This window comes from Meles meles, chromosome 1 (assembly GCF_922984935.1).
Source record: "Meles meles chromosome 1, mMelMel3.1 paternal haplotype, whole genome shotgun sequence".
NCBI classification, from domain to species: domain Eukaryota; kingdom Metazoa; phylum Chordata; class Mammalia; order Carnivora; family Mustelidae; genus Meles; species Meles meles.
In genome coordinates, this window is record NC_060066.1 from 108,956,494 (window position 1) to 108,973,209 (window position 16,716).

At 45.4% G+C, this 16,716-nt stretch overlaps 1 protein-coding gene across 5 annotated transcripts; it reads left to right on the top strand.

The window, feature by feature from the left end:
* Positions 1-1,919: 1,919 nt before the first annotated feature.
* Positions 1,920-11,558, top strand: RFX5 (regulatory factor X5). Of its 5 annotated transcripts, none has more exons than XM_046025357.1 (10): positions 1,920-1,969; positions 2,851-2,979; positions 3,254-3,287; positions 3,722-3,804; positions 4,067-4,186; positions 4,363-4,482; positions 4,621-4,702; positions 4,963-5,164; positions 5,405-5,505; positions 5,648-11,558. In XM_046025357.1, the coding sequence occupies exons 2-10, from the start codon at positions 2,864-2,866 to the stop codon at positions 6,659-6,661; spliced, it is 1,872 nt and encodes a 623-aa protein (XP_045881313.1). In that variant the 5' UTR covers positions 1,920-1,969; positions 2,851-2,863; the 3' UTR covers positions 6,662-11,558. The 5 variants fall into 5 exon arrangements, with proteins under 5 accessions (XP_045881313.1, XP_045881304.1, XP_045881337.1 ...); XM_046025348.1 differs by having other exon boundaries at positions 1,933-2,029; XM_046025381.1 differs by lacking the exon at positions 1,920-1,969 and adding an exon at positions 2,346-2,458.
* The last annotated feature ends 5,158 nt before the right edge of the window (positions 11,559-16,716 follow it).

Sequence of the window (16,716 nt, forward strand, 5' to 3'; positions counted from 1 at the left end):
TTATTGTGGTGATGTTTATCAGATCATTTCTATTGTTACTCCTCAGGGGAAAGTACATTATACCTTATTCAGCGTTATATCCCCCCCCACCCCGCTCTGGGGGGGATATATATTTATGCCAATGCCTGGCATAAATGAACACTTGGCTGTTTTTTCCTTCTTGAGCCTTTCACCCCATGCAACCTCACCTCCTTACAGTGCTGTCAAAATAATGTCCCTTACATAGCTATGATACTTTTTCTCCCTTTACTGAAGTTTCCATTTATTCCTTGCCACCTGCAAATTCCTAAACCGGCATAATTTATTCCAATCTCTTTTTCTAATCAAAGTGCCCTATATCTCCCTTCATATCAAACAGTGGTGATTGGGTGTATCTTTTCATCAGTCTGTACCTACATTTGTGTATTATTAGTATCTACAAGTATGTATACAGCCAGTCTAGGGCAGTGTTCAAGAGAATGGGCTCTGAAGGCAGACTGCCTGTCTTTGGATCCTGATTCTAGCACTTACTACATTTGTAACTGTGGACAAGTCCTTTCATCTCTGGGAATCTCAGTTTCTTTGCCTGTAAAGCAGAAACAATAACTACCTATTTCAAAGAGTTGCCATGACCATTAAATGAGGTAGGTGCTCAGCATTCAGGATGGTGTCTAGCACACAGTGAACACCAATAAATTTTTGCTGTTATTAGAAAACCTTCTCGCCAGTATATCCTTATTCCCCCAAACTCTGCAATTCCTTGGGTTCTCCCTGTATCCACAGAAGCCAGTTGCAGGTAATTAGAGGCTATCGAGGCCAAAGGAGACCAGAGCGGCGGTGTTGCTGTCTTCTTTACAAAAGTACACTGATGATGAGACTAGAGGATGTATTAGAAGTCAGGACTGCAAATATACTTTTAGGTGTCACAAATACATATTTAGGTGTTGTGCAAAGCGAAATGTATCCACTCAAAAGAATTTTAACCTGCAGTCCCTGACCTCTGAAATCAGATGCAAAACTTGGCCTGTGTATGCATTTTTCATGGCTAAGGGTTCATTGCTTTCATTGGATTCATGACCTAAAAAAGATCCTTAACGAAAAGGGTTAAGAACCTATGACCTATACAGGACGATGTGCTCTAAAAGCAAAGAGTTCCTGTGGGCATCCAGCACCCCCTGGGGGTGTCAGTCAAAATTCCAATGTTCGCTGAGTGCATAACTGTGGGGATCCAGATACATTAGCAACTCTGTGGAAGGACATAAAGTACCCTCGGAAACCCAGAAACGCTTGGCATTTTAACTAAATGTGGTCCAGCTGCGGAGGTTTTGAGGCCTCCATCACAGAGGAATGTAAGCCTGTGTTTACAGATTTGTTGTGGAGTGCCAGTATGCTGTGATGACGGCGGGGGGCAGGAATGGGGTACTTAACTTGTTTTTCATCAAAAGGAGGTTATGTGAGCTTACAGCGAAACTCCCATCACTACTACCCATAATTTTCTAGCTTTTTTTTTTTTTTTTTTTAATCATCCGTTTATTTTCTTCCAGTAGCTCAGACGGCCGAAGGCAAAACAGAAACCCGGAAGGAGAGGGCAAAGGAAAAGAAAGCTCCAAAGGGAGCCCTACCGCCCGGTCTTTCGTCCTGCGGTCCCTTTAAGAGAAGAATCTCTTGGGACCGGCCGTCCCAACCGACCCCAGTTTTAACCGAAACCTAACCCGGACTTCCCCCTCTTCACTCAAATAAGACCAACTTTGGATTTTCCCTCCCCTATTGACCAATCAGAATCTGTTACCAGGCAGACTTTAGCTGCCGCCGGTGCGAGCCCAGCGCCTTCTGTCTCCGGGTGGCAACAAAGACCAATGAGAAAGCAGGTCGTCCGAGTATCTAGGCAGATCGGGACTGTTCCAGCCATTCAGAAAAAAAGAAAATAAAGCAACGCACGAGCCCGCTGGGCCAGGACCGTGGGCTGGGCTGGAGTGAAGGTGGCTACGAGGTAGTTTCTCTTTCTCCCTTACCTTTATTGTTGCTTGTGTTGGAAGGCGACTGTTCAAAGGTAGGGAGGGGGCAGTATGAGTTGGGAGGAGAGCAGAAAAAGATTTTGGCTGTATTTTCAACAGCTCCTTCAACCAATGTGCACGTGCCCCGAATTTGGGACCCCGTTCCCCCAACCGGGTTTCCTACGCCCAGCCCAGGAGTTCGCCGCCCTGAACCCCCAACCTTGCAGCAACGCAGGACTGATTGCAGGGGGAAGGGAAGGAGGTGGGGGCGCGCCTCAGGATGGGAGGTTGAGGGAGATGACGTAGGGACCGGCGACGTGGGGAAGGGGAGCGGCGGGGGAAGCCGTGGCGAGATTAAGTAATGAGAACTTGGGCCCAGTGTTTTCCAAGGCTGGAAGGGCAGAATATGTTCGTATCCTTTCTGACCGCCCAGGAAAATTCAGGCGTGAGGAGTAGCTTAGAGAATTGAAGAACTTTGCTTTGTGGTTGTTATTGTTTTTATTTTTATTTATTTATTTATTTTTTAAAGGGGATGAGGGCAGCGGGGTCAGAGGCAGAAATGGACCAGTCTAACGTCGACTTCCATTCCCCCTATCTCTTCCTTTACAGTTTTCCATATTTAGGAGACTGCAGAAAGGTGGGGCAGATGGAATGGGGATGGCAAAGATCTCTTTGGGTATACATGGGCATGGAGAAGTAATGGGATAATTTCTAATTTTTGGAGAAGGCAAGTAGTGAAAAAAAAAAACAACACTGAGGCAATTTAGAGCCTTTCTTTCTGTTTCTCTGTGTTTCTGGGTAGGGAGATGGGAGTGCCCCTGGGACCTCCAGGGAAAGGGAGGTTAAGTCTTAATGCCTACTCTTCTCTCAATTCTAGCCCTCATGCCGGGATGGCAGAAGATGAACCCGATGCTAAGAGCCCCAAGACTGGGGGAAGGGCCCCCTCAGGTAGTACTGAGGCGGGAGAACCCACCACCCTTCTTCAGAGGCTCCGAGGTACCATTTCGTAAGTACTCATCTCCACCTCCAAATCTTGCTCCAGAACAGTAGCACTTCCTCTGTAGATGAATTGCCTCTCCCTGAGCAAGTGCATCTGAGCACTTCATTCTTCATGAATGATCCTTCATCATTCTGGAAGATTCACCATTCATGAAAGATTCTCCATCATGGGAATTGTTTCTGAGCACCCATTAAGCATCTCATCCCTCTTCCTCTCCCTAACAATAAGACACCAGAGAAAATCTTGTGTATGACCTCCAGCTTTCTCCTCTTTTCCACAGTAAGGCTGTGCAGAACAAAGTCGAGGGAATCCTGGTAAGTATTTTTGGGCAGAGGGCAATAGAGAGGTGGACTTGCAGGGGAATGAGGATGATGAAGATAGGAGTAACTGAGAGGCCTGTGTGGGACAGGCAGTATAGTCTTCCCTGTCAGAAGGTAACTAACTGGCTTTGCAACTCTTGCCAGTTTGACCTTGAGCATCTTACTTCATCTCTCTGTGACCTGTTGTGTAGATGCTCAGTAGGCATAATATCAAAGCAGATCCCTGCCACTCCTCCTTTCAACACGGTAGCTCACGAAAGCATTCCTTGCGCACAGTGAACACAGAGCCCCAAATCACTTCTAAGGTCCTTTTTTTAGTCTGAGGATCTCTAAGGCAGCTAGACTTTGAGGGATGGATCAGAAGATCCTATCTTGCATCCTTCTTGGCCTCATTTTTTCTTCTGCCTCTCTCTTCCTCCCTACCTCAGCAAGATGTACAGAAATTCTCAGACAATGACAAGCTGTATCTCTACCTTCAGCTCCCCTCAGGGCCTAGTACTGGAGACAAAAGGTAGGTTTGGTGCTAAAGTTTAAGATAGCAGAGGGTTCTGGTTCTTAAAGGGAGGCTCACTGGGATGGGGCTGAGTGAATAGGAATCCTCATGACAGCTGTCCTTGGTGAGAAGAGTAGTCCCTGTCCTGCCCTGGTTTACCAGGAAAAGCTGGATTCTGGGCAAAGTGATTTGGTCCAGCACTGCTGAAGCAGTGGTCTGGATAGAACCACGACAACCCTTAGGATCTGAGTAAAGCCTGTCCCTTTCACTTCTCTTGCAGCTCAGAGCCAAGTACACTCAGCAATGAGGAGTACATGTATGCCTACAGGTGGATCCGCAACCACCTAGAGGAGCATACTGACACCTGTTTGCCAAAGCAAAGTGTTTATGATGCCTATCGGTGGGTGAATGGGGTGGTGGTGTGTGGGTTGGCGGGCATAGGACTCCCCCTCACCCCTGGAGAGCTCCCTGCCTTGACAGAGTCTGACTTCTTAAAGGGTTTCCCAAAATCTAACCATGACCTCCCTCTCTGAGTGTCTTCCCACTTTGCATTCCCCCCCCCAACCACTCACTCAGGAAGTACTGTGAGAGCCTCGCCTGTTGCCGCCCACTCAGCACAGCCAACTTTGGCAAAATCATCAGAGAGATCTTCCCTGACATCAAGGCCCGAAGGCTTGGTGGCCGGGGCCAGTCCAAGTATCCTTGAATGGAGAGGTGGGCTTGGAGGACCCAGGGAAGAAAACTTAGGGTGTGGAGGGCCAGGAGTGGGAACAGCCTAGCCTTCCCACGGGGCTTGGAGATCCCCACTGTTGGCTGCTCTTTAACTTGCCTCAGATATTGCTACAGTGGCATACGAAGGAAGACCTTGGTTTCAATGCCACCCTTGCCTGGACTTGACCTGAAGAGCTCTGACAGTGTAAGTAACAACCAACCCTCCCATCGCACTCTTCTCTCCAAGGTGGAGGGCTGACACAACCTAGGTCATTCTGCACATAACTTCTGCTATATAAGATATGCCCTTCCGCGTACCCTATGGCTCAGACAGAGGCGAATAGAATTTGTGGGTTTCTGGGATGAGTCACTGCCATCTCCAGTCTAGTCTTAACTAGGGTTGACCATGGTGTCTGAAGGGGGCCAAATTTGGAGTGTGAGTGGGTATGTCCTTCCCCACTGCAGCCAGAAATGGGCCCAGAAGTAACCCCAGCACCTCGAGATGAGCTGGTAGAGGCAGCCTGCGCTCTGACCTGTGACTGGGCAGAACGGATCCTGAAACGGTCCTTCAGTTCCATCGTTGAGGTCGCCCGCTTCCTGCTGCAGCAGCATCTCATCTCTGCCCGATCTGCGCATGCCCACGTGCTCAAGGCCATGGGGCTCACTGGTGGGTGGAGACCCTCACATGTCCCAAGAAACTCTCAGCCACTTTCAACCTCATAGGCCCTCCCACCTACTCGGACAGAGACACCTTGCATTTGTCTTCTGTTCCTAGTGACCCTCATGGGAATTGGGATGTGCCTTAGACCGCCTTCTTCCCCTTCTCCACCCGTCAGTGAGGGTATCCTCCCTTGGCCATTGTTTCCTCCTCACCCTTGCCCTATTACCTTTTCCCCCACCTCTGCAGAAGATGATGAACATGCCCCTCGGGAGCGGTCATCTAAATCCAAGAATGGTGTGGAGAGCCTAGAAGGTGGAGCCCCTAAGAAATCAGAAAGAGCAGCCCAGGTAAGGAGGTTAAAGCCCCTGACCTTACTGCCCTGGGCTGGGGGCTTGGTATCCCCTTTCCTGTATTTTCTTACCCTCCTGTGTCTGTGTTCACTCCAACATCTAGGCTTCCCACTTACTGTGTCCTCTCTTTACCTTTTAGCCCCCTAGGGAGCTGGAAGCCCGGGCTGGGGCCGGCACCCCTGCACGCGGTGAGCGGAAGAAGAGTGTAGTGGAGAGCCCAGCCCCAGCAGCCAATAACCCACAGGTTAATGCCCTGGTGGCCCGGCTGCCTCTGCTCCTTCCCCGGGCCCCTCGCTCACTTATTCCGCCAATCAGAGTCTCTCCACCCATCCTGGCCCCCAAGCTTTCTTCAGGCCTGAAAGTGGCTACGTTGCCTCTGCCCAGTAGGGCTGGGGGGCCCCAGGCAGCTATGCCGATCATTAACATGATCTTGCCGACTGTTCCTGCTTTGCCTGGACCCGGATCCGGACCCGGACCCGGACCCAGACCCGGGCCTGGGCCTGGCCAAGCCCTGCCTACGGCACTCAGTCAGCTGCAGGGCCCAGAGAACAGGGAAGCAGGCATAGGTGGTGACCCGGGACCCCATGACAAGGGTGTCAAGAGGACAGCTGAAGTACCTGTGAGTGAGGCCATTGGGCAAGATCCACCTGCTAAAGCCACAAAGCAGGATAGAGAGGATACAGGAAGTGATGCCAAAAGAAAACGGGGGCGCCCTCGAAAAAAATCAGGTGGAAGTAAGGAAAGGAACTCCCCTCCTGACGAATCAGCAGCTGCCATGGACTCGGCCCAATCCCCAAGGTTACAGACGTGGGTGTCTGGAGGGGAAAGCAACTCAGCTGGAGGGTCAGGGAAGCCAGGGCCAGTGGGAGAGGCTGAGAAGGGGATGGTGCTTGCCCAGGGTCAGGAAGAGGGTGCTGTTGCCAGAGGAGGAAGGGGCCCCAGTTCCTGGCATGCCAAAGAAGCAGAAGATAAAATTCCTCTGGTCACCTCAAAAGTGAGTGTCATCAAGGGCAGTAGAAGCCAAAAGGAAGCTCTTCATTTGGTGAAGGGCGAGGTAGACACCGCAACGCAGAGTAATAACGACTTAAAGGGGCACAGGCTTCAAAATTCCTTATTCCACGAGGGGAAAGACCCCAAAGCAACACCCCCATGATAGGTATGTGGGGGAGAGTGTTTATAAACACACTAACTCTGCCTGCCTAGTAGAGGCCCCTCTCTGCATTTGCTTCTCATTTGGCTCTCCTTTTCCTAAGAGAATTCATTCTCAAGTCCAGACAGCTGAGGCACCCTGTCTTACACAGTGTCCGGCTCCTGCTTCTGACCTTTCCAGCTCAATACCCTTGGCTTTAGAGTCACTGATAAATCTGTCGTGACTGTCTTAACCTGGATCTCTGGGCTATCCTGCGGAAAGATAGGGATGGAGTTAAGTATGATGAATGTACTGGATAGGAATCTTTTGGTTTTAAATGGTAAACAAAACAAAACAAAAAACCTAACTCAACTGGCTTAAAAATAAAGACTTACAGGCTCAACCTAACTGGAAAGTCCAGAGGTGGTACTGGCTCCCAGAAAAGCTGATGCCTGGCTCAGTGCGTCTCTAAACACCTGATTGATTCCCCCTCCCTGCTGCTACCTTCTGTAGGATCATCTTAAACCTGGGCCACTTAGTGGCTGCCAGAACTCCTGGGATTACACGTTTTCTCGTTTATATACAACCAGAAAGGGGGAGGGGGTGGGGGTGGGGGTGGGGGGGAGATCTTTGTGCCAGACATCCTAGCAATGCCTTAAAATGGACTCTGATTAGGCCAGCCTGGGTCACATGCTGATCCTTAACCAATCACTGTGGCCAGAAGGATGGGGTATGCTAATTTGCTCTTTCTACATCAGGGGCAGGATGGGATCAGCCACCTCAGCATCACACAAGTCTCTAAAATGACAACTGTCATGGGCAGTTCCTGGGGAGATAGCGGACCCCTGGCCAATACCAGGAAGTCCGTGTGCTTTTAGCTTGCGAGGTTGGGATCAGCTACACCTATTTACGTTTCCCCTCACCGTCTTGCATTTTCCTTCCTGCAACTGTAGCCTCTTTCCTCTTGCAGGCTCAGAAGGAATGAGAGAGAAGTCACTCTCCTTTAGGGACTATCTCTTTCATTTCTTTTAGATGACTATCCCTTACATTTCAGAGATGGAGTTCCTTCCCTTTCCTGTTTCTGAATGTTAGTTTTCTCCTCATTCTGCTTCCCTATCCTCTGACCCTACGGCCACTTTCACCAAGTAGAGTGAAAGGTTTCTTTCCTAGTCATTTTATTAAATCCATTCTGTATCCACCAGGTGTCAGTCTCTTGTCATACATATGTCAGGATTTCAGCCAGGGTTGTGGGGCTTAGGCTAGGTATGTGGCACGAGGGAGCGCTGCACAGCAGCAGGCACCAGGAAGAAGGGAACCCAGACGTTACCCTTCGAAAAGCAGTAAACCAACCAATATTTACTGAGGACCTATGTGGTCTTCTGCATAAAGGTAGCTTCCATCAGGGAATCTCGGTTCTGCCCAGGAAACAGGTTTGCTTTCAGGGAGGCTTCACTCATTTGTTTCCACCACAGCAGGCTTTTAAAGATTATAATATGTAATATTTGGCATCTATAAAGAATATATTTAACATGAATAAATTATGAAACATAATATTAAATGAATACCTTTGGCCCATCACCCAACTTATACATTAAAACATTAGAAATACCATTGAGTTTGTTGTGTTCATACCCAGTCCTATCCCACTGCCTCTCCCTAGGTAACCACTGTCCTTAATTTTGTGTTAAGTTGCCTGCATCACACACACACGTGTGTGTATATATTTAACCATATATGTATAATATTCTTTAAAAATTATTGTTCAGTTTTGCTTTAACTTTACAAAAATTTTATGCTCTAATAGTGCCCTGAAGTTTTCTTTTTTTCACTTAACATTATTTCTAAGATTCATCTATGTTATAAGTAGCTGTAATCCATTCATTTTCACCTGTGTAATACTCCAGCAAGTACATAAGCCACAAGTTATTTATGCATTCACCTATTAATGGACATTTGGGTTGTTCCCAATTTCCTGCTATTCCAAACAATGCTGCTATGAACATTCTTGTACCTGTTAGTGCCTTTTTTGAAGGAAGATTTCTAAAAAGGTTTCCAAGCTAGTTCATTTGGTCTGTACACCCTCTGAGCTGGGGCCTGTTCCCTCTTTTCTTATTCTCTGGAAGAGCTGACATCAGATTGAGATGAGCTGTCCCTTGACAGTTTGGCAAAACAGTTGCCAAACCCATCTTTGCCTAGCATTTCTTTTTGAGAAAGATTTTAACCATCGATTCAATTTCTTTAATAATTATAGGCTGTCTGGCCTTCCTGTTTCTTTTTGAGTCAATTAAGGTGGTTTTTCTAGGATTTTGTGCATTTCCTGTCTTTTTTTTTTTAATGAAATTTTTCTTTCTCTTTTTTTTTTTTTGCCTCTGTTCTCTGGGTAGTCATGTGTGTCTTTTCATTTCTACTATTTACTTTCACCTTCTTATTTCCTCCTCATCAATTGCACCAGAAATGTGCTATTTTACTTGTTTATGTAGCTACTACTTTGGACTTTGTCAATCTTCTCCCTTGTGTATTGTTTTCCATTTCATTAACTATGGATATTATCTATAATATTTCCTTCTTCTGCCTTCTTTAGATTAATTTTATGTTTTTCCATAACATCTTAATTTTGACACTTATCTAATTTTCAAGCTGTTTTTTTACTGTAAGTTTTTAAGGACCTGTTTCTCTACATCCCCCCAATATATTTTTTTGCTGTATTTTGATTATAACTTCACCCTAAGAATATTTAAATTACCTGTATGACTTTTTAAATTTATGAGTTATTTAGAAAAGTTTTATGAATTTCCAAGTGACTGGTTATTTAAAATTCTATCTTTTTTATATCCATTTTCAGCTTAACCCATTTGTGCTCAGAGATGTGGTGCTCTGATACTAAACCTTTGAAATTTGTTGGGATTATATTTCTGTAATTCCTGCTCGATATCTAAATGGTTTGTTTTCTGCTCACTCTTGCCTGTGGTAGTTCATTTCCTTGTATATTCTCCATTTGGGGATTTTGAGCTTATATTTTGTTAAACTTAATCTATGGTAATTCAGAGAGCCTAAATTGGGGGTACTTTCCTCCAAAGAGGATCTGCATTTGCTTGTGCCAGGAGTCAAATGATGCTCCTGACCTGGGACTGTGTTAGCCCCTCAGGAATCTCAGTTCAATCCGGGAATCCCAGGTTTTCTCCTATTCCATGGCTAGGCCCAGGGCCTAGCACCTGTTCACAAAACTGATATTGGCCTTTGTCCCCAAGGCAAACCTATTGCTCCTCCTGCATGTTGCTTGTCTTTCCTAAAGGTTTCAGCTTAATGTTATTTTTTTTCTTCCTTTCGTGATTTCTCTTACTTTCTAATGAGCCCAGCAATGTGTTAAACATTATGTTTCTTGTAATTTATCCAGGCTTCACTTGTATTCTAATGGGAGAGCCCTTTCTCTTCCCCAGGCTGCCAGAAATAGGCACTACTGCAGTTTTTGTATTTTCCTTCTTGTTTTTTAAGTTCCAGGAACTTATTAGAAGCCAACTGACATAGGCTCGACTTCAAGTCAATAATGATCACAGCACAGTGGCAACCTAACAGTTATGTTAGCATTACGCACAGAGACCTGTGGGGGCCCAGAGGAATAGCATATAGATTGGACGGGGATCAGGGATGACTTCCAGTAGAGATGAGTAGGAGTTAGCTAGACAAGTCTAACTCATAAGCAAGGACAGGACAACATAAGACATATGGTAAAAAGAGTTAAATCATAGTACTCATTCTGCGTAAGAGCTATAGTTCAGAGAGATCACTTTGGGCTGAATAATTTGGGAAGGTTTCATGGAAAAGATATGCTTGAATTAAGCCTTTAAGGTATGTGGAGCTTGGGTGAAAAAGGAGAAGACATTCCAGAAAAAGCAGGAGTCAGGGGATGTGAGATGTAGAGATGTGACTAAAGGCATAGCAGAACAACTCCCCCACCCCAGGTTGGAGACCTGGCAGGCAGAAGGGGTGTCTACAACACTGAGAAGTCAACTTGAAGAACACACAACCATTATTATAGGTATCTGTTGACTGAATGAATGGATGAAAGGTATAAAGTCTCCATTAGAGGATGAAGTAACTGGAATCAGAAGGAACCAGGCAGGCAGATGGTTCCATGTGGAAGGAGAAGAGGGACTGGGCCGGGCTGCTGACACATTAGACGTGACAGGCATACAGGAAAATAAACTACTGGTATGAGATGGAAGCATCCAAGGGAACATAGTCCTTACCTTGGTTGAGCCTGAGGATGTATCCATTCATTCTGGGAGACCAGCCCACCCGAGGATTTGAAATTTACATGTTGGGTGGGTTTTTTTTTTTTTTTTAAGTTTATTTTTTATTTTTTTAGTAATCTCTGCACCCAATGTGGGGCTCAAACTCATAACCCCAAGATCAAGAGCCGCATGCTCTTCTGACTGAGCCAGCCAGTACCTGCCCCCCTACCATGAAGTTTTTAAGTAACCTATTTTAAAAACCTATTTTAAAAATCTAACATGAGGGGCGCCTGGCTGGCTCAGTTGGAAAAGTATGCAACTCTTGACCTTGGGGTTTTGAGCTCAACTCCCACACTGGGTGTAGAGATTACTTAAATTATGTAAGTAAATAAAACTTGAAAGAAATCTAATATGAAACAAGTTATTGTAGTTTAGGCAATCTTCAGTTTACTAGATTAAAGGTTTGGGGACTACCTGCTGCTTCCTCTCTACCATTCCTTATTCTCTCCTCAGGACCCTACGGTGTACTTCCATGACCTCACCCACCAAGTGTCATATTTTTTTATTTTAGCCCTATCATAAGTTGAAGATAATTTATAACTTACTAAAATTGAAATAATCATTTACTATTAAACCAAGACAAGCTATATATGTCTAGTCTATAGCCCCAAATAAATGAACTCACTGTTTATTTTTGTGGATAATAAGCAACTTTCTTCAGAAATGAAAGCAAATGCCATATTCACTCATATACTGAACAGGGGACTAATGTCATTATATGTTTGTTTAAGTGTTTCATCTCACGTTATGGTTCCTCAGTAGGCTTATCCCTTCTTTGCCTAGGATTGTCCTGCTTGCTCTATACCATGAGATAAAGCTAAGCACAACATACATAATGTATTATTTAAGAAATGTTCATGAGAAGGTATTTGTTTGCTGGAAAGAGCATGAATTCAGTTCATATCTTCGCTTTACTTCTTATGATTTTGAACATTTATTTAGTCCAGTTTTTCAAACTGTAGATTGCAACCCATTCGTGGGTTGTGACACTGATTTTGCAGGATGCAAAACAAGGGAAGAAAAAATACGTTTTCAAAAAAGGAAATTAAATAGAGTAGAAAATATCAGAATGCATTGCATATAGTTAGGTATTATTTCATGAAACCTTTATTTCAGTGAAGACACATTTGTGTGTTCCTCAGTGATCATGATATAAGATGTATTTTTTATTGTGTGTTGAAATTTTTAAAAAATGACTTGACCATTCTGAAGCTCAGTCTCCATAAAATGGTATATCTCTTTTACAGGATTGTAATGAGGAATAAATGAAGTAATGTTTGTTTTCATCCACAGTAGAGGGTTGGGCAGTAACTGTGGCTTCTTATATTTTCTCTGAAAAACACTCCAGGGGCGCCTGGGCGACTCAGTCAAGTGTTGGACTCTTTTGATTTCAGCTCAGATCAGGATCTCAGGGTCCTTAGATGGAGACTGCGTTGGACTCTGTACTCAGTGCAGAGTCTGCTTGTCCCTCTCTCTCTCTGCTTCTCTCCCAGCCCCCCGCTGCTCACACTCTCTAAAACAAATAAATAAAATCTTTAAAAAATAAATAAAAATAGATTCAGCATGGTGAGGAGTTTTAGAGAATATCATAAATATCATGCTTTTAATTTAATATAGGAAACAACGTGTTATAATCTGACAATTGAGATCAAGAAAACAAAAGCAAGTGGGAAGAAGAAAAACTAGTCAAAATATTTACTTGTTAATATTTTTAATTTATTAATTCATTTATGAAAAATAACTTTTCCCAAACCAAAATAAAGTCAGTAAGACAGTTGGCATTGTTTTACATTTTTGGAAATCCCTTTAATGCCCCACTGGATTCTCATATCTGCTTCTGCATTCCATCTGTTGCTATATCAACAAACATAATTTTTTCTCCATGTGGTAGAAACTAAGGATACGGCTAGAATACGAAGATGAATCCTATCCTGTCTTGAGTTTAGACCAGAGGGGTTTGGAGACTTCTAGAAACAAAGAATGAGTGAGTGAGTAGGTGAGTGAGTGAGTAAATAAATGAGTGAATCAATCTCTAGAAAAAGAAAGACCAAGTCATACAGAGATGCAAAGAAATTCACACTTGAGCCCTTAGAGCTATAAACACAGAAACTCAATACTCTTTTGCTTAATATTGTGTTTGTGAGGGGAGGGCAGGGGAGGTCTCACTTGGTTAATGAAGGTCTTAATAGGTGCACATGGGTGATTCATGTGGTTAGTCATCTATTTTTTTTTAAGATTTTATTTATTTATTTGACAGACAGAGGTCACAAGTAGGCAGAGAGGCAGGCAGAGAGAGAGGGAGAAGCAGGCTCCCCGCTGAGCAGAGAGTCCAATGTGGGACTTGATCCCAGGACCCTGGGATCATGACCTGAGCCAAAGGCAGAGACTTTAACCCACCAAGCCACCCAGGCGCCCTCATCTAACTCTTTTTAGGGTTTTATTTATTTAGTTGACAGAGAGAAATACAGCAAAAGAGGGAACACAAGCAGGAGGAATGAGAGAGGGAGAAGCAGGCTTCCCTAATGCATGGCTTGATCCCAGGATCTGGGGATTATGACCTGAGCTGAAGGCCGATGCTTAATGACTGAGCCACCCAGATGCTCCAGCATCCAACTTTTGATTTCAGCTCAGGTCATGATCTCAGGGTTGTGAGATCGAGTCGGCATAGGGCTCTGCACCAGGCATGGAGCCTGCCTAAGATTTTTCTCTCCCTGTCCCTCTACCCCTCCACCACCTCTAAAAAAATAATAGACTTAAAAATGGTCTGTAAAAAAAAAAAAAAAAAGGTCTGTAGCTATAAAAAGTTCCTACTTAAAATTTCAGCAGAGATGTTCCTGAAATCTCGTTTTATTGTTGTTGGAAAATAAACAACTTCCTACTATAAAAAGTAGGGCTTTCCCATCCCTTTCCAAATGTTTCAAAAACTGACCTTAAGGGGCACCTGGGTGGCTCAGTCCCTTAAGTGTCTGACTTCCACTGGGGTCATGGTCTTGGCGTCCTGGGATCAAGCCCCACGTCCAGCTCCGCACTCAGCAGGGAGTCTACTTCTCCCTCTGTCCCCCCGCCCCTGCTCATTCTCTCACTCTCTCTCAAATAAAAAAAATAAAATCTTTTTTAAAAAAGATTTTATTTGTCAGAGAGAGAGAGAGAGACAGAGTACAAGCAGGGGGAGTGGCAGGCAGAGGGAGAAGCAGGCTCCCCAGTGAACAGTGAGCCTCATGCAGGATCCAATCCCAGGACCACCACCTGAGCTGAAGGCAGATGCTTAACTGACTGAGCCACCCAGGCGTCTCTAAATAAATAACAACTTAAAAAAAGAAAGAAAGGGCCTTAAGGCCCTTGGGAATCCTACCCTGGAAGGGAGGAATATGTGACACCTTAAACTCTAGGCTAAAGCAGGATCATCATCTCTTGACCCTTGCCTGACAGCAGATTGGGAGCTGGCCACGAGTTATAGGACCTGACAAGCGAACTGGTGATTCCCCGCTCCAGACCAGTGGTGACAAATTCAAACTATCTTCGGCACTCTTGGCCTCTTTCTCTGCTCACCTTTCGCTACTGTACTCCCGCTTTAACCTAGTTTATCAGCTTGCCCTCTCCTCATGATTCAAGCAAATTCCTATATTTCTATTCTTCAACATACAATTTTTTAGTCTTCAGAATGCTCTCTCCTCTTTTTTGTTCTGTGGGATCCTGCCCAATATCTCTTCTAATACTTGGTTTGCAGTATTTTTCAGAGGTCTTCCACACATTCATTCGCCATATATTGAGTGGCTAGGCCTTCTGTGTTAATTAATCATGCTACTTCTTTTTTAAAAAAGATTTTATTTATTTATTTGACAGAGAGAGACATCACAAGTAGGTAGAGAGGCAGGCAGACAGGGGCGGGGCGGGGGGGGGAGGGGAACAGGCTCCCCGCTGAGCAGAGAGCCGGCTGTGGGGCTCTATCTCAGGACCCTGAGATCATGACCTGAGCTGAAGGCAGAGGTTTAACCCACTGAGCCACCCAGGTGCCCCTAATCATGCTACTACTTTTTATTCTGCCTCCCTTTTACCTCCGTGTATTTTTTTAAGATTTTATTTATTTGGGGCACCTGGGTGGCTCAGTGGGTTAAAGCCTCTGCCTTCAGCTCAGGTCATGATCTCAGGGTCCTGGAATCGAGCCCCGAAACGGGCTCTCTGCTCAGCAGGGAGCCTGCTTACCCTCTCTCTCTCTGCCTGCCTCTCTGCCTCCAGGTGATCTCTGTCAAATAAATAAATAAAATCTTTAACAAAAAAAAAATAAATAAAAGATTTTATTTATTTGCTAGGGATCACAAGATCACAAGTAGGCAGAGGGGCAGGTAGGGCGCGGGGAAAGGGGAGCAGGCTCCCTGCTGAGCACAGAGCCCGATGCAGGGCTGGATCCCAGGATCCTGGGATCATGACCTGAGCCGAAAACAGAGGCTTTTTTTTTTTAAGATTTTATTTATTTATTTGACAGACAGAGATCACAAGTAGGCAGAAGCAGGCAGAGAGAGGAGGAAGCAGGCACCCTGCTGAGGAGAGAGCCCCATGCGGCCGGATCCCAGGACCCTGAGATCATGACCTAAGCCGAAGGCAGAGGCTTTAATCCCCTGAGCCACCCAGGTGCCCTGCTTCCATGTATTCTTAAAATTTCTTCTTTAATTTCCTGATTATTCTGGAAATTCATTCTATTCTGCCTTCCCATTAAACAACCTGCGTGGCTCAGTCCGTTGAGCGGCTGCCTTCAGCTCAGGCCATGATCCCAGCATCCTAGGATCAAGTCCCGCCTGATTCGGCTGGGAGTCCTCCTTGCTCGGCAGGGAGCCTGCTTCTCTCTCTGCCACTCTGCCTACTTGTGTGCGCGCTCTCTCTCTCTCTGACAAATAAAATCCTAAAAAAAAAAAAAGTAGGATGTATGACATCCTTGTCTTCAAAAAACAAAACACACAAGCAGTGACCCTTTTCTTTCATCGTCCTATATTACTGTCCCAATAATAGTAATTTAGTGCTATGGTTGTAAAGTGCTATGGCTGTAATTTGTACTCCCCTTTAATCCTCACAAAACCCTGTAAAGTGTTAATATTCCTGGATCCACTTTGCAGACATAGAAACTGAGGTTCAAAGAGGTTACTTCAGTCCTCCCAAATCAAACAGACCTTAAGTGGCAGGGAAGGTGGCATCCAAGATCTGGGCTAGCCTCAGAAATCTAGCCTCAACAACAGTATTAAGTAAGGCCCTATGAGGATTGGGACAGAGGTTCTGAGGGAGAGGGCTCCCAATCAATAAGACTGACAAATACACAAAACCAAAACCACAGGTCCAGCTTCAGGGCGTGTTTTTATTTGTTTAGTTGTACATGGTTTGTTCTTGTTTGGAAGAAGGGGTTACGGTCACTCACCTCTCCCGACCTGGCTCTGTCCAGCCCCTCCCTGGAGGGATCGACGTCCGGAGGCGGGAGTTCAAAGCCTACCCAAGCAGGTGGTGACCTCCGAGGCAGGACCACCGCCTCGAGTCGCGCAGCTAACGGCGAAAGACTGACGCGGTTGGACCGCGCCATTCCCGAAGCGATAAGGGGCGTAATCTGGGCAGTGTCCTTAAACATTAATAGGAAAAGGGTGGTGAGGGTGACGATCTTTCCCGCCCGCTCTTTCTCTTTCTCCGCTCCCCGCCGGGCCCGCCTCGTCCTTCCCACAGCCTAATTTACTAAGAGAGTCTTGCGGAATAGAGGGAAAGGGGGAAAGCCACTCACAGCAATTACGGTAACTCGGTTGCTAACACATA